The sequence below is a fragment of the Babylonia areolata genome, chromosome 19, assembly GCF_041734735.1.
Source record: "Babylonia areolata isolate BAREFJ2019XMU chromosome 19, ASM4173473v1, whole genome shotgun sequence".
NCBI lineage: Eukaryota > Metazoa > Mollusca > Gastropoda > Neogastropoda > Buccinidae > Babylonia > Babylonia areolata.
In genome coordinates, this window is record NC_134894.1 from 52,818,291 (window position 1) to 52,836,865 (window position 18,575).

The window sequence follows — 18,575 nt, forward strand, 5'->3', positions numbered from 1 at the left end:
GCAATTAGAAGATTAAAAAATGGTAAATCTGCTGGCCCTGATGGACTGATTGGTGAATTTTTCAAACATTCCGGTGAGATGACTGTTAGCTTCCTGGTGAAGCTGTTTAATTATTTGTTTGATAATGGAATCTACCCAAGCAATTGGACAGAATCCATAATTATGCCATTGTTTAAGAAAGGTGATATTAACAATGTAAACAATTATAGAGGCATTTCTTTAAGTGATATTAGTAGTAAGTTATACAGTTCCATTATTAACAATAGACTACAAGAATGGATAACTCAGAATAACATAATTGGAGAATATCAAGCTGGTTTTAAAAAAGGTTATTCAACTATTGACCATATATTTACTTTAATGGCCGCAATACAAAAACAGTTTGCAAATAATAGAAAATTGTATGTTGCTTTTGTTGACTTTGAAAAGGCTTTCGATTCTATTTCCAGAAAACTTTTATGGCCTGTTTTGTTGAAAAATGGAATCAGTGGTAAGCTGTATCTTTGTGTGAAAAGTATGTATAATGAAGTGAAAGCGAGAGTGAGATCAGGGGCAAAATTATCAGATTGTGTGAATTGTATTCGTGGGGTTAAGCAAGGGGATGTCTGTAGCCCTGTCTTGTTTTCACTTTTTATAAATGAACTAGCGTTAGAAATTATGCAAAATGGTCAACATGGTGTTACTTTCGATTTGATTGAACTGTTTGTTTTACTTTTTGCTGATGACATGATTCTGCTGTCTATAACAACAGTTGGTTTACAGCGACAACTTAACAGTTTATACACTGCTGCAACTAATTTACAGCTAAAAGTAAATATGGATAAAACAAATATTGTTGTTTTTCGTAAGGGAGGGTATTTGGCAAGAAATGAAAGATGGTCATATGGAAGCGAAAGAATAACTGTCGTAAATGCTTATAAATACCTTGGGATTTATTTTTCAACAAGACTCAGTTTCAACTTTGCATGTCAAGACATTGCTAATAAAGCAAAAAAAGCAGTTATTTTGATTCTTCATATTTTGTATAAAGTAGACTGTAGTTCTTTTAGTGTTTTTGTTAGATTATTTGATTCACAAGTTCAGCCAATATTACAGTATGGAGCAGAAATCTGGGGACTGGAAAATAGGATAGTAACAGAAAAAGTGCACTTGTTTGCATTGAAACGTTTTCTTAATGTAGACAATCGAACTCCAAATGATCTTGTTTATGGTGAACTGGGGAGATACCCTATTTATCTAAATTCTTATATCAAATGTATTAAATATTGGCTAAAGTTGACTAGAATGAATGAAAACAGATATCCATTTAAAGCATATAAAATGTTATATAGTTTAGATAATAATGGTGAGAAGACTTGGGCAACGAGTGTTCGTCAGTGTTTAAATATATATGGTTTTGCATTTGTATGGGATAATCAAGGGGTGGAAGATATTGTAGGTTTCTTAAAGTGTTTCAGACAACGTATTATTGATTGCAGATGGCAAGATTGGCATGATCATATACAGACTAGTGATAGATTCGCACAGTTTAGACTTTTTAAAACATCGCATGGGATTGAGCCATACATTGAGTTAGGACTGAACAGATATATAAAATGTACACTGACAAAATTTAGATTTGGTATTTCTAGTATTGCTTCTCATAGCTTCAGGTATGGCATTCTAAATGAACCCATGTATACATGCCGTTTATGCAGTTCGGGTAAAGAAGATGAATTGCATTTTTTGTTATGTTGCCTTGCTTTGTGTGACCTTAGACAAAAACTTATTCAACCGAAATATTATAGAGATCCGTCTAATTTTAGGTTCAATTTACTCATGTCTTCAAGACAGGAATGTACTATGCATAACTTAGCCATATATATACATGAAGGATTGAAGAGACTACGTACAGTTATCTCGTGAATGTTGTTGAATATTTGTGTGGACTATTTTCGGTGATATGGTTGATATTGTGTTAACAATTTTTGGTTGATCTGAATTGTCTACTTACTGTATCATGTCATTTTCTAATTATTATTTATCAATGAATTCCCCTTCAGTAAGGGGCTCTGGCCTTATCTGAATAAAACATTCGTTCGTTCGTTCGTTCATTCGTATATATCTATCTACCTACCTATCTATCTATATATCTTTCTATTTGTTTATGTATTTATCTATTATATTTATTTCCCCCCCTCCCGCCCGCGCATCATCTGCACAGTTTCAGTGGCATTACTCCCATGCCGCTCATTCCTAGTTCCCCCCCACACAGCCACACCCGGGTTCGTCTGTCGCATTCCGAAGGAACCATCGATGATAGGTGGCCATCAGGCCACACATCTGAGGAGACCCTGCACTGTTGCTGAGTCACTTCAGTGGTGTTCAGTAGTGCCTGTTCTGATTGAACATACTTGGGACACCACCTTCTTGCCCCCAGCTGAAGACAATAATTGCTTAGTTGCAGAGTCAGACTGAGTGAACGTCCTCACCCTCACCCCCACCCCCCGCCACCACGTCCCTCCAATGACAGTCCGTTATGAATCTGCCGGCACTGAAGACCTTGACAGGACTCACCCCAAGCACAGAAGTGGAGGGGGATCAAAACTGGGGTCACCATGAGAGCAGGGCATGAAAAACATAATCTATGACTTTTTGTATATTGATGATGAAAGAGGTGGAGGAGGATGACGACGACGATGATGATGAAGACTATGCTGAAAAGGGGGTCTATTTAGGTTAGGGACAACATTACAAGGCTGTACTCTATGCTTTCTGTCATAATGATATCCTGGCGTTAAGCAGGCCTGGGAATTACAGACACTTGCAGTCTTAGTCAGAAAATTAGATCAACACACCCAAAGACACAAAGGGAAGTGGATGACACTCGACTGTGTTTGTCCCAGTCTTCCCAGTTAAACCTATAACGCACTCAATTCCGGGTAGGAGCCGGCTGCGCTGGGCTGGGAATCGAGCCCATGTCCTCCCAGCCGTCAGTCCGAGACGCTAACCATTCTCAACGGCGGCTGGTCTTTGTGTATTTATTTTCATTTATCTATATTCATTCATCTGTTCATCTGTTTATTTTATTCTGGGATAAAACAGAGTTATTGGAATATGCAGGTGTTTTTTCTTTGCATTTGCTGACAACATTTATTGTGAAACTAATGTGAGAATACATTGTCTATTTACTGTGTAAGACAGCCCAGTTGCACCAAGGACTAGATATTGGGTCATTGATTGCTCTGAAATGAGTGATGTGACGTGTCTCTTCACGATGCAATGCAGCGTACAGGGTGTGCATCATGTAGGTGTTGTTTCTTGCAGCAACAAATGCAGACTGTTTTACTGTTGAATGATTTTATTCTGTATGATTTAAATCTGACTCCCACTTACAGTTCCACGAACATTGAACAATGTGACCTAAACAGACATTTGTAAGTCCAAATACTCACGCAGACTGTAAGTATATGTAACGAGAAATGAATTTCTGAAATTGCTGTGAATTCAGTTCACTCACAGCCTGACCAGCCCAAGACTTTCCTGTACCAGTTATGCTGAAGGAGATGTAAAACCATCGACATAAACAAGAAGTTCAACTCTCAATTGATTCCGAGTTTGGAAATTTCTTTATGTACTCAGAATCAGAGAACCCATATCAACGAATTTCTGTCAGTTTTACACTCTGTTCACTGTGGTGTTTCAGGAATCCCCAAAGAAACTGGACATGGTTATCATCGATGGCACACCTTTCTGCAGATGCCTGACTCTTGTTGCAGCTTACCTGCGCAAACCATTCGCCCTGACTGGCAGTTTCATCAGTACTTATGACAGCGGCATGCCCTGGCCAGTCACCTCCTATCCCAACCCCATATCACACCTGCCTGGCCGGATGAACTTCGGCCAGCGGCTGGTCAATACTATGATGTTCAGCTTGACAGAGATGATGACACATGTGATTGGTTCTCTGTATGATCAAGGCGATGATTTTGGAGAGGATCTGGAAGGTTTTGACTATGGAGCAGCCATGAAAAAGGCTGTTCTTTATCTGGAGAACTCTGACTACATCCTCGACTATGCCAAAGCGACCTTTCCAAATTTTGTACAGGTAGGAACTCAAACTAACCATGATGGCTGTGGTGGGGGTAAAGTGGGGTAGGGTATATAATTTTTTTTTTTGGGGGGGGAGGAGGGGGTGATTTTTAAAGACAATTACACATTTATGTATATAAAAAGAAAGAAGAAAAAAAGGCGGACTGTTTGAAATGAAGACTGACATGATTATTGCTATAACTGTAAGCACACACACACACAAACACACACACACACACACACACACACACACACACACACACAGAAAACCAAAATATAACGGGAAATGCATCGCTGAATAGTTTATGGGGAAAACGGACACCTAATGATGCACTATCGTACTTTATTCATTCTGCAGCTGTTTAAAAAACAAAACAGCTATTTATCTACGGTAATGCTGTACTATCCGGGTGTATTTTTTCAGGTAGGGGGACTGACGACTGGTCCAGCAAAGTCAATGCCAGAGGACCTCCAGAAGTATTTTGATTCTTCCCCAGATGGCGTTGTAGTCATCTCCATGGGTTCCATGCTGTACAACGCCTCACAGAGCATAACGGATAAACTGCTGTCCGCCACTGCCAAGGTCAGCTTTGAATGATACATGAATGAACATGCAGCGTAACTGATTGAAATATAATATTTACAAAGCAAGAAAAAAGAGCCGATGAAAAAAGCACCAAAAAACAAGATCATGATTAGTATAAAGTTTATCCCCTCACCCAAAATTCAGTTTCGTGCCACTCACTACAAGGACATGAACACGCACGACTATTCATAGAGGTAAGAAAAGCGAAATGAATTCTTTAACTCAATTACCATTATGGCAGCACCGGTCAGGGTGTTTTTGAAAGATAAACTCAAGCTAACACATTTGAACAACACATTTGAAGATAAGTTGACTGTAACATTAACTATTATACACCTATGCAGTAGACAGGATTATGGACATGCCCAGATGCCGATCGCAAGAAGTAGACAATGTAGAGAAACGAGATGGAGTAAAGATAAATCTGAACGGAAATGATGTGTGTGGTGAAGGTGAGGATGAACGTGGTGCTCCGTCTCAGTGTGGACAGGGCCACAGTGCCAGTGCCCAAGCACGTGAAAATCGTGTCCTGGTTTCCGCAAAATGACGCTCTGGGTCACGCCAACACCAGACTGTTCGTCTCTCACTGCGGGAAGAACGGCTTTTTTGAGGCAAGTGCATCCTGTTCATAGGCATGTTTAAGAACATGTTGATCTTCTTTGTGTTTTGTGTTGCTGTTTTTGTTATTCGGTGGTGGTGGCGATATGTGGACGCGTACTGACCCATCTTCTGTGCCTTTTCAGTGGCATTACTTCTCGACATCGACCGATACACAGCTCCTTTCTAGCAATCCTAATACCAGCAGCAAACATGGAGCTATTCAAGTACTCTCTCTCTCTCTATATATATATATGTGTGTGTGTGTGTGTGTGTGTGTGTGTGTGTGTGTGTGTGTGTAACACTTTCAAACTTCTCAAAGCACTTTACAACACACACACACACACACACACACACACACACACACACACACACACACACACACACACACACATGCATGCACACACAGCCATGCATTGAATAAATTTCATGTTTGCACGAAGCCACGTTGTGTGTCGTGTGTGCACTAGGGCCTGTACCACGGGGTTCCCATTCTCTGCACGCCTCTCAACGCTGATGGGTACGGCACGGCGAAACGGGTGGCTGACTTTGGGGTCGGCGGATCGGCTGATCTCAAAACGATAACAGCTGAGGAGCTGGGTGCCACAATCAATGGGTGGGTCTGCTTTGTAGGTCATTGGTGTTATATCTAAGTTAGAAATCTTGTAACCCCCCCCCCACCCACCCACCCAAAGCCCACCATCTCCAATAACCAACTAACTAAACAAACAATATGCATACACAGGTAGTGTTTTGATATCATGAAACAAGATTGGTTATTCATTCACGCATTGTAATCATGTATGAATTTAAGAAAAGTATGTGCTTTGGTTGGCTTTTCTCTTGGATGATAGAAAGGTTTAGGTATGACACAATACAAAATAGTGCAAGTTGAGAAAAAAAAATCATTGCGTTTACATTGAAACATACCCAGTGAAACACTGAAGAACAACCTAAATAGACGACACATACTAGTGCTGTATGCAGTCAGGAACGTGTTCATTATTCATTCCTTTTCAATATTCACGTATGTAAATTGATAATAATTATGTTTCTGTGTTTCGTTTTGTTTTTCTCTGTGTCTCGTGGTCCCCAATTTTTCTTGCTCAGTGTTTATGATATATGGAACAGGATAAGAAAATTACGTTGTTTCATGAACATCGTGTTCAGCCTTTTCACAGTCAAAAAACAGTCTGTACATTTTGTATCGTCAGACAAAAACAAAATGACAATTACTCTTGAGTGTCGAACTCCAACTTGGCGCATGTTTGACATGTAAGAACGCCTCTTTCCCTGCAGATGTGAAGAATATGATTGACAACTGACTGTGTGAAAGAAAATCATCTTTTACAAATTGATGTAATTTTCATTGTTTAAAAATGAAAGATACCCTAGGTATTCTGCAATGCATGTGATAGATCATGATGTTTCTGAAATTGTTTCGGTTATGTTCTTTGAATGATATTGCATCGACGGTCGTCGAGTATTCCATATCAAACGTTGTTACCTGAAGTGTACACCCATTATCCCTAAACTGCACATAATCATAAGGTACTGTGCAGGTTAATAGATCCGCTGTCAGTCTTTTCCACATAACGTACACCCCTTTATCACATAATTATTGATTGTGTGTGCGTGTGCGACGGTGTGCGTGTGCATGTGTGTGTGTGTGTGTGTGTGTGTGTGTGTGTGTGTGTGTGCGTGTGCATGTGTGTGTGTGTGTGTGTGTGTGTGTGTTGTGGTGTGGTGTATGTGTGTGTGTTGTGGTGTGGTGTATGTGTGTGTGTGTATGTTGTGGTGTGTTGTTGTTGTGTGTGTGTGTGTGTTGTGTGTGTGTGTGTGAATAGAATAGAATAGAATAGATTTTATTGTCATGAAACCGTAAGGTTTATAAGACACAAGTGCAATGGTAAATGAATGAACGAATGAAAAAACACACAATTAATCAATCAGTTAATGCAGTAAATTGCAGCAGCATTCATAAACAAATTTTCCCAATCTTGTTTGTATATATTCATCATCTGTTTGCATCACCTGACTGGGAATATGTCCTGTGTTATTCAAATTTTGAATATCCTTTAAAAATTGTTGCCTTAAGGTTTTATATTTAATACAGTGATCAAGAAGATGGATTTCGTCTTCCAGGATGTTACACTTGTTGCACAATCTGTCTTGTTGTGGAATATTTAAATATCTACCTCTCTCAATCTTTAGGTCATGTGCGCTTATTCTGAGTTTCGTTAAAGCTTGTCTGTGTTTTGTATCTGATATATTTAAAAGATAGGTTTCAGTTTTGTACTCTGCTACAATCGTATTGTAAAATTTTAGCTTTAATGTTTTTTCTCTTTTATCTTTCCAGTATTTGATATATTCATTTTCTAATTGTTTATACACGACGTATTTCAGTCTATATACGCTGAATGTGAATTGATTTTTCCAAATGTGATCAAGGCCTATAATTTCGAGTATCTTTTTAACAAATATCAACCATGGGGAAGTTGTATTTTCTTGTTGGTACATGGACTTATATATTTTGTTGATGAGGGAAGTTTCTGGTAATTGAATAATGTGAATCCAATATGTAATAATCTGGCACATTATCTTTAAACTTATTGGGAATCTGCCCAGTTCACCTAACACAGGAAGCACCATAGCTTTTTTGTGTACTCCAAGTATTTGCTTACAGAATTTAATGTGTAATTTTTCATGTGGAAACTTATTCGATAAGCAGTCGTCAAAAAGATGTGCTAAATCGAAAGAATCATCTGGTTTGACTTGGTAAGGTAACCATACCTCCGCCCCATAAATCGATATTGGCGTTATCAAAGTATCATATAGTTTAGATATGGTATCTGGATTGATGTTGATAGTTTTGAATGTTCTTCGTAAAGTATGCAATGCTTTGTTTGCTTGTTTAGTTAGGTGTTCCTGTGCTCTTATCAGACTTCCACTTTTGTGGAATATAACTCCTAAATATTTATATTCTTCTGCTGTTTGTATTATATCTTCCCCACAGTAGAAATATATTGGTACTTTTCGGTCAGATCTTGTAAAGATTACCACTTTCGTTTTTTCTCTATTAATTTTTAATCCCCAACTATGGCAATATGTGTTCAAATTATGTAATTTTTGTTGCAATCCTTTTCTTGTTAAAGACAGAATAACCAGATCATCAGCATAAAGTAAACATGGTACATTGCTGGGTGAAACAGCATTGAATTTTGGAGAATCGTTACTTTCCATAGATTTTACAATATCATCTATGAAAATATTAAATAAAGTTGGGCTTAGTGTATTGCCCTGTTGTACACCCTTCTGTACGGTTATTTCTGTGCTAAGACCTTCGTATGAATTTATTTGAATTTTGGAATTATCATACATGTCTTTAATTATATCAGAGCATTTTCCAGTTATGCCCATTCTTTTCAACTTTAGGAACAGGGAATCGTGCCAAACAATATCAAAGGCTTTTTCAAAATCTACAAAACAACCGTATAATCTACCATTTTTTACTTTTATTACTTCATTAATGATCTTTTTTAGAATGAAGATTTGATCAGTTGTTCTGTAGTGTTTCCGAAATCCAATTTGTTCCTTTGTTAGGCGTTCACCTTGTTCTATTGTGCAGAATACTTTTCCCAAGGTATTGGTTAAGGTTATTCCCCGATAATTATTTGGATCTCCCGGGTTCCCATTTTTATACAATGGAATGTTTAAACCATTTTTCCAACATCCTGGATATATACCTTGAGTGAAAATAATGTTAAACATTTTTTGAATGATATGGATAGTTATTGGAAGACTTGTTTTGACCATTTCGTTTGTAATGCCATCCAATCCTGGTGATTTATTATTTTTTTGATGCTTGCACGCTTTCTTGATTTCTTTGTTTGATATTGTTAAGTTGATATTTGAAAGCAGACTCTCATCTGTTTGACTCTTTTTAAGTTCGTTTCTGATTTTTTGCCTTTGTTTTTCTTCTACATTCACCTCTTTGCCAATGAGCTTTTCCAGATGTGAAATCCATATGGATGTATTCAACTGATATTTGCGTGTGGCATTCTCGCCTGCAGGTTGTAAACTTTTTAATGTTTTCCAGGCGGTGTTTGGGTCTTTATAATGGACATCGCTGATTTTATTCGCAAGATCATTTGTGTACATTCTTTTCTTTCGTCTTAACAGTCTATTATAGATCTTACGTTTGGAAAAATATTTTTTTGCATAGGGATTTATTATATGGATGCCTATTTATGGCATTCAGTATTGATCTAAGATCTTTCCTGTGTTCATAACATTCACAATCAAACCATTTTTTAATGTTTTTTCTTTTGCGCTTACTAACGTTTGTTTTCTTCCTAAGACTTACATTAGCCGCAAATTTCATCATTTGTGTAAAATCATAAATAGTATTGTTTAGTGCTAGTTTAGAAATACCGGCATCATTTTCAATATACGTATCTAATCTTTGTTCTATTTGAACAAGTTGGGTTTTTATCCATGGCATTTTGAAAGCTCTTAAATATTTCTCGTCTGAGAAGGCATCCCATAAGTATCGGTGTGTGACGTCTTCAGCTTTAAATGTTTCTTTTCGTGACGTTTTAACTGATATCAAATTCCTTTCTGATTTTGTCGAAAATCCAGTTACGAAAAAACTTAATTCCATCGGACAGTGATCTGAAAAAGATTTAAGGGGATGAACTTTCATATGTGAGATGTCTTTTTTCATAGTGGTAGAACAAATAAAATAATCAAAAACACTACAGCCATTTGGACTATAGCATGTAAAGTGTCCATCTAAATCACCCTGTGTTCTTCCATTGAGGATACACAAATTATTGTCAATGCATATGGACACCAGTCTTCTACCAGCTTTTTGCACATAGCCATCCATTGAATTTCTGTTGTATATCAAATCACAATGATCATTATAAGGTAAGTTACATCTGTTGTTTTCATGTTCCATTTGAATGAAATCTGGTATCCCAGCTGTTCGTGCATTGAAATCTCCACAAAGTATGATGTTTCCCATTTCGTTGATTTCTTCGACGTTTTCTTCTAACTTATCCCAGATGTCCGTGGTATTATCTTTTCCAAAAGAGGATGTTTCTGGAGGGATGTAGACACATCCCACAAAAGTGTCGTCGTTGTCATTGGTGCTTGGTATCTTTATCCACACAATGTCGCTGTTACTGCTCAGCAGTATTTTGATGTTCTTTCTTAAATCTTCTTTAATGTAAATTGATATCCCCCCTGATGAACTTACTGCTTTTTTACGTTTTTGACGTACACAATGAATTCCAGGTGCAAAATTTGGAATGATGTTACTTGCAGTGTCTTTATCTAGATGGGTTTCTTGTAAAAAGATAATATCATATTTACTGAAGTGTTTTATTACCCAATCATGTGCTAATTTATTTGTCGTAAGTCCATCTATTGTCTCTTTGTACCCTTTGAGGTTCCATGAAAGTATGTTCAATGACTTTTTTTAACATAACGATTAGATAAAAAAAAAAGATATACAAAAGAAAAGAAAAATGTAACACTAACGAGTGGTTAAAACACCAACAAAAAAAGAGAAGAAATATATGTGAATGTTTTTGTTTTTGTTGTCTTTAAGGAACTTTTTGATGATCAATCGTCATTGCCTAAATCTCCTTGCCAGTCAAACATTGTTAAGATCAATAATCAGAATGGTAGTTGTTCTGTTCCGTACTGTTGAACCAGCTGTCTCTGAACCGTTGTCCCTGTGTGTAGCCACTGTATGTCGTTGTGTCTCTGTTGTAGGGGATGAAGTCGTATCGCCGTTGATAACTGAAGTGGTTTTGTGCTGCGTTGTCGTACGGCTGGACCTCTGTAGGGCCTTCTGCTGTGATTGTAGTTGTCTTGCGTGTTGAAATGTGGAATGTTGTCCCGTCTGTTGGTACTTCTGTAGCCCACCGTGTATTCGTTGTTGCTGCGTCTTGGTGCATCTCTCACGTAGCGTCTTGGATCTTGTCTTACAATAAATCTGCGTCGGCTTGGTTGGTATTCCTTGCGGCTCTCTGGATTGTTTTCCGTTCGTCTTTTCCAATAGTTTTGACGAAGTTTCTTTTTTGGCCTTTCCCAGAACATGTGGTCTAAGTACCGGCCAATGTTTGCCGCCAGCAAGCTTGCTCCTTTTCTGTTGGGATGGATATCATCTTGTAGATGCAGATCTGTCCTTACGTTTTCATGACCGAGGAATGAGATGTTTGCGTTGTCATGCAGCCTGGTGTAAATTAAGGCGTTCAGCAAATTGGCTTTGTGTGTGATTTCTTCTGATTTTGTTTCTGTCACTTTGCTGATTATGATCTTAGAATCCGGGTAGTTGTCCTGCAGTTTGGAGACGGTTGTTACGAGTTCGGCTGTCACTGTTTCTGCGCTTTTCTTCTTCAGATCATTGATACCAGTGTGCAGTAGTACAGTATCAGGTGACGTTTCACTGATGATGTCTAGTGTGCGGTAACTGGTGTTGTACGCTTTCTTCTTCTGTATTTTCAAGCCGTATAATCGCCCGAGTCTGATGGCATCAACGTCCCTGAGGACGGAATCATGGTATATGATGATTCGTGGGAGCTGGTGGTGGTCTTGTTCTTTCTCTTCGTGCAAAAAATCATCTTCCTTCTCACTGTTTATTGCCTCACTTTCAGAGTCACTACTTGAGACAGTTTCACTCTTGTCGCAACTCGCATCTTCTCTTCCAGCGTTGTTCTTTATCTCATTTGATTTTCTTTTGTGTTCAGGATATTTGGCATGGTGTAGACTTTTATTTTGAATTTTGTGTTTGGCCGTTTTCTGTGTTTGATAATTTGTTTTGTAACAATTAGAATCACTGGTTTCGACAACTGTGGTTGTAGCTGTGAGCTTGTCGTTAGAGGCAAGTGGTGTGTTTCTGTCCTTGCTGGTAGCCGGAAAATGAGTTGACGGGTCACCGGCAGTCATGAGAACTGACTTCTCGTTGAAATCCGTGTGTCTCCAGTAAGGGGCGGAGTGTGTGTGTGTGTGTGTGTGTGTGTGTGTGTGTGTGTGTGTGTGTGTGCCTGCTTTTGTAAAGCACCTTGTACATTATTGAGAGAATAGGTACTATGTATATTCAGATTCCTCTTCTTACTATTATTGTTATACATGATTTATTATGGTTGGCAACAAAGAGGAGTGATAGACAAAGCTGTAGTGGATTAACTGCCTGTCGGACAGCCTTGTGGAGGACCCCAAGGTGGGAGACAGCATGAAGTTCTACTCCATCTTGTTCCACGAGAGGCCGGAGACCCCCGCACACCGGGCCGTGTCGGCACTGGAACACGTCATCAAACATGGCGGCGAGCACCTGAAACCCCAGACGGAGGACCTGAACTTTGTGCAGTACATAGGGCTGGATGTATTCTGTGTACTGATCCTTGGCGTGCTGGCTGTTCCGACACTGCTGGTTTGGGGCTGCAGCGTCACTGTTCGCCACCTGGTGAAGTGCCGGGCTGCACGGTCTGAAGGCAGCGCTGACAAGGGGACCAAGCAGCAGTAGTCGGAGTCATCATGACACTGGGCGTCTACACCACCACACAAGGTCTGGTGGAGGGGGAGAAAATATTCTACTTCACTGACGTTAATTAAATTTTTTGGAACCATTTCCTCTCGCAGCCCCCCTCCCCCTCCCTCCTCCACTCCCCTTCATATTGGTGTTAGTTAACTCCCGAAAACAGAGTATGGCTGCCTATGTGGCGGGGTAAAAACGGTCATACATGTAAAAGCCCACTCGTGTACATACGAGTGAAAGTGGGAGTAGCAGCCCACGAACGAAGAAGAAGAAGATGATGTTAGTTAACTCTGAGCTCCAGTGCTAAAGAGGTAGAGCGCATTATAAATTCTTCTTCTTCTTGATGATGATGTTGTCCATTATGACCAATGTCTAATTTAGGAAACATTATTTTCTATTTCTGTCTGTCATCTGATCTATAGACATTTTCTTTTTGGACTTAGTTTCCGGAGTTTGTGATGGTAGGTATGTCAGGCTTTTACATAGACTTAGTGTGTCTTAGTGTTGTATAGATATGTGTAGTACTGTCATTTACATAAGTGCATTTATATTCAACACATAATATACAGACGATGAATATAACTCGTAGTGTGAACATTTTAAATGGACATGATAGTGATTTTGAGGCTACCTCAGCATTTCCATCACTGAATACACACACCAACGTGCACGTGCCAACGTCTGCGACTGGCTAGGTCATTGATTTTGTTGTCTGAACTCTGTGTGTGTGTGTGTGTGTGTGTGTGTGTGTGTGTGTGCACAGACGAATTGATATTGCAGTTAGAATGTTCTTTGCCACATATTCTTGCATAGTTTATAGCATGGTTCAAAGCTTTGCAAATCATGAATGCACACCAGCACTTGTTTGTTATCATCGGAGCAACAGTTTGTTTCTGTCTGCATCATTGTCGAGAATCCATTCGCCGTTCATTTGTGTAACGTCGTTGTTCATCGTAACATTTCGTTTTACCAGTTTGAATATTGATATATTGTCTGTAAGAAAAAAATCTGGAGATAATAGTATGGCCTACAGGCCTGTGTACTTTGATCTATCCATGTCTCTCTCTCTTTCTCTCTGTCTTCTTTTATATGCAGATTACACAAATTCACTTTTGTTAAAGTGTGCAGGAGTGTCACCAGTACCACCTCTACAGATGGAGTGATGGCCTAGAGGTAACGCGTCCACCTAGGAAGCGAGAGAATCTGAGCGCGTTGGTTCGAATCACGGCTCAGCCGCCAATCTTTTCTCCCCCTCCACTAGACCTTGAGTGGTGGTCTGGACGCTAGTCATTCGGATGAGATGATAAACGGAGGTCCCGTGTGCAGCATACACTTAGAGCATGTAAAAGAACCCATGGCAACAAAAGGGTTGTTCCTGCCTGTAGAAAAAGCTACTTCAATAGGAAAAACAAATAAAAGTGCACGCAGGAAACAAATACAAAATAATGGGTGGCGCTGGAGTGTAGCAACGTGCTCTTCCTGGAGAGAGCAGCCCGAATTTCATGCAGATAAATCTGTTGTGATAATAATCCACTTTTGAGCGCATTTCTTAGTCAGCTTAAACATAGGTACAAAATAGAAGAATATGTAGCAGAAATAAATTGACGGTATTCTGATTTTCAGAACACATGGATATCATATAAACCAATGTTCTTGGAGTAATCGCTTACTTCCAATCGGCTGCCTGACAAAGAATCTTTGTTGCTGATGTATATTTCTGTATGTGTGTATTATGTATATGCATGTATATGTTAGTGATGGTTGATACATAACTTTATTGCACAGTCCTTACAAAGTGTTTATGTATAGAAATAAAGGAAGAAGAAAGGAAGGAAAAGAAAAAAGAAAAATCGGATTAAAAAAATCCTTCCAATAACATATCCTCGAGGCCCCATCTCCCACTGAAAACGAATTGTTTTAACTCCATTCAGCATGTAGCCTATTTTGTGTAATCGAGTTCCACTCATTCATGAAATACTCCAAATGTTAAAACCTTTTTTTCTGTTTATGTTTTTCATTGTTTGTCTGTCTTTTTCCATACATATATGCATTTGCATTCCACATCCTTCTCCTTATATTGTATTATTGTCATTTTCGTTTTCTTTTCTTTTTTTTTTTTTTTTTTTGGGGGGGGGGGGGGGGTATTATTATTTTTAAGAAAAAAAATGTATACGATTGTTTACCACCTTGTACTTGTGAACTGAATAAAAATAAGTTAAAAAAAAAGAGGTGGGTGGTTGAGCACACAAAGAGAATGGTATCCCTTTAGTGAAGTAACGTATGTGGTAAAATGACAAAGGGGCAAATCTTCCGTGTCAGTCACAGTCATTATCTGTGTGTGTGGATCCATGTGTGTGTGATGAGCGATAGAGGGTTGTTTGATAAAACTGAATAGAACATTTCTTATTTGAGCAAAGACCAAAGTTCACAGGCAGCTAGGCCTGGTACTGGCAGGTCTCCTCTTTACCACGCACGTGCAGCTCACCACTTGCCGACACGTTTAAATTGTGAACTGTCTTGATTTTTTGCTCTCTGTTAATTATTCATTGGAATCCAGTGTAGATCAATGGAAAATTATTAGTCCTTCAGACGAACCGTAGAGACGCACACGAACAGGTAGATTTGCTTGTATTGTATTGTATTGTATTGTATTGTATTGTATTGTATTGCATTTCTATTTTGTCACAGCATAATGTTCTCTGCAATACTCGTTCTGCACTCACCAGGGGGCTCCACCCATAATCTATTTGATTTTCTGCCTGCAAGTGTATCAAAGTTTGTTTTCATATCAAAGAAGATTTTGTTTACAAAATTTTGCCAGGGACAATCCTTTTGTTTCCGTGGGTTCTTTTACGTGCGCTAATTGCATGCTAAATACGGGACGTCGGTTTATCGTCTCATCCGAATGACTAGCGTCCAGACCACCACTCAAGGTCTAGTGGAGGGGGAGAAAATACTGCCGAGTGTAGGATTTGATCTCTCGCTTTCTATGTGGACGCATTACCACGAGGCCAGCACACCAAAATGAAAATGATGACCACGCTTTGCCGAAGCTCAGGCCCTGTCTCTTGACCGCCAGAAATGGAGAATGTTGGTGATGCGTTCAGTGGTGCAGCGCACCCACCAACAAAGTTTTGGGACCAGTGGCAGTGACAGATGACCATGCATCATATTGATACCAGGGAATCTTTCCTTTATTTGCAAAGAGCGAGAAACATGCAACCACCAGCAACCTCAGCGTACCGACCGACCGACAGACCGACAGACAGAAACAGCGACAGTCATAAAGAGACTTCTGACAATTTCAGTGAAGCCTTTGGTCCAGGTATACATCACTGCTGAGATGGTTATGAATATTCTACCCTTACTAATAGTTACTGTGTAAACGAGCTCGCCTTTTGTTGCAGGTACCATAAAGCACGTATTACCGCACGGGACAGATTTCTCCGGTATCACAAACTGGTGGTGTGATTACACCAGTCACTTGCACTATATATATAATTATATATATCTTTCTGCAGCTATTCTCACTGGAAATGTCTTGTTTGTATAGTGCTGCAAACTTTATGAACAAGGTTGCAACGCAATATAGCAGGCTAACAAAGACAAAATGGACTTGAACAATAAAACAAAGATACCAGCCGCCGTGGCGAAGTGGTTAGCGTCGCGGACTGACGGCTGGGAGGACGCGGGTTCGAATCCCAGCTGAGGCAGGTTTTTCGGCCCGTGGCCGGCTCCTACCCAGAGTTGAGTGTGCCATAGGAAGACTGGGACTGCACAGTCGAGTGTCATTCACTTCACGGGTGCGCCTTCGGGTGTGTTGCTCTGAATACCTGACCAACACTGCAATTGTCTGTATCTCTCGGGCCTGGTTAACGCCGGGTTATCATTATGACAGGAAGCGTAGAGTACAGCCTTGTCACACAGTCCCAAACCAAAATAGCATCGTCAGTCATCGTCATCCTGCTCCTCCTTCATCATCACCAATATAAACAAAACAGTCTCAAAGTCTGTGGTCTTTCATGCCCTGCTCTCATGGTGACCTCAGTTTCGATACCCCTCCACTTCCGTGCTTGGGGTGAGTCCTGTCAATGTCTTCAGTGTCGGCAGATTCATGGGGGAGCTGTTGTTTGGGGGACGTTGTGGCGGTCTCCACTCTGGGAGGGACGCTCACTCAATCTGGCTCCGCGACTAAGCCATTATTGTCGTTAGTAGGGGGCTTAGTAGGTGGTGTCCTCAGCACGTTAAATCAGAACGGGCATCACTGAACACCACCGAAGTGACTCAGCAGCAGTGCAGGGTCTCCTCTGGTGTGTGGCCTCCTAGCGACCTAACATCGATGGTTCCCTGCGGACTGCCGACGCTGAAACTGTGACGGACGAAACCGGATGTGGCCGTGTAATGTTGACTCTAAAGGAGCGGCGTGGGAGTAAGGCCACTGAAGCGGTGCAGATGATGGGGCAGAAAAACCCCCAAAGATAAATACGTAATGAAGTACAATTTAGGTAAAGAAAGAAAGAAAATCAAACGTGGCCAACCCCTGAAAGCTCCCATTGAACACCCTCAGCTTTAACGAACGTCTGGAAAAGTGGTTCACCTGGTGCTGTACCTCAGTGCCAGGGAAGTAAACGTAAACTCAATTTTACTGTCGACTCATCTGGCATCAAAGTAAACAGGTATTCTGTAAGATACTGCATCGAGTCATGTATGAGAGTGCCCGAAAGATAAGCAAGGAGAGTCATGAATCAATGTGACTCAACGATTAGCTTGATGAATCATGATAGAGCGTGCCTGAAATGTTATCTTGTCGAGTCATGATAGAGCGTGCCTGAAATGTTTTCTTGTTGAGTCATGATAGAGCGTGCCTGAAATATTATCTTGTTGAGTCATGATAGAGCGAGCCTGAAATGTTATCTTGTTGAGTCATGATAGAGCGTGCCTGAAATATTATCTTGTTGAGTCATGATAGAGCGAGCCTGAAATGTTATCTTGTTGAGTCATGATAGAGCGAGCCTGAAATGTTATCTTGTTGAGTCATGATAGAGCGTGCCTGAAATGTTATCTTGTCGAGTCATGATAGAGCGTGCCTGAAATGTTTTCTTGTCGAGTCATGATAGAGCGTGCCTGAAATGTTTTCTTGTTGAGTCATGATAGAGCGTGCCTGAAATATTATCTTGTCGAGTCATGATAGAGCGTGCCTGAAATGTTTTCTTGTTGAGTCATGATAGAGCGTCGCTGAAATACTAGCGTGTTGAGTCACGAAGCAGTGCGTCTGAAAAAAGAAGGCTCGTTGAGTGACAACTGAAATGTTAGCTCGCTTAGTCATGAATGAGGGTGTCTGAAATTTCAGCACATCGAGAAAGGGATTATTTTAACGTTGATACTCTTCTCAGTAACGATTCCAGAGCAGTTTCATTCTCTCACAGACTGAAAATGACGGTTGTACCAAATATGTCTCATCAACAATCAGAGAATCTGTGATGACGGTGTGGCAACACTGTCGTGGAAAACCTAGCACAATACTGACCCTAGATGGCCAGAAAGCGATAATACATTTTGTTCAGTCACACGCAGTTCCTCGCACAGTGTGCACTGAAAGTCCTGACATTACAGTTGACAGCATAGAGATGTATTTAAAAAGTAAAGTTCACCTATTTCTTGTTGTGACTCAATGGCCACAAATTATTCCTGCTGTGAATGCGGTTCAGTTTCTAGAAACATGTCCAGGCGAGGCTAAGAAAACATTCTTTATGATGGAGCTGCTCAGATTCT

The 18,575-nt window shown here is 40.0% G+C and overlaps 1 protein-coding gene across 1 annotated transcript; it reads left to right on the forward strand.

Moving 5' to 3' along the window:
- The first annotated feature begins 3,817 nt into the window (after nucleotides 1–3,817).
- LOC143294204 (UDP-glucuronosyltransferase 2A2-like) lies at nucleotides 3,818–12,791 on the forward strand. The gene is made up of 5 exons (XM_076605634.1): nucleotides 3,818–4,087; nucleotides 4,496–4,654; nucleotides 5,110–5,268; nucleotides 5,725–5,870; nucleotides 12,470–12,791. The coding sequence occupies exons 1-5, from the start codon at nucleotides 3,818–3,820 to the stop codon at nucleotides 12,789–12,791; spliced, it is 1,056 nt and encodes a 351-aa protein (XP_076461749.1).
- The last annotated feature ends 5,784 nt before the right edge of the window (nucleotides 12,792–18,575 follow it).

Bases quoted from the DNA above. Each gene is read 5' to 3' on its own strand.
- LOC143294204 (XM_076605634.1), top strand. From the start codon at position 3,818: ATGCCCTGGCCAGTCACCTCCTATCCCAACCCCATATCACACCTGCCT. The intron at 4,088-4,495 runs GTAGGAACTCAA...GTATTTTTTCAG, and splicing joins CCTTTCCAAATTTTGTACAG to GTAGGGGGACTGACGACTGG. The intron at 5,269-5,724 runs GCAAGTGCATCC...TGTGTGCACTAG, and splicing joins GGAAGAACGGCTTTTTTGAG to GGCCTGTACCACGGGGTTCC.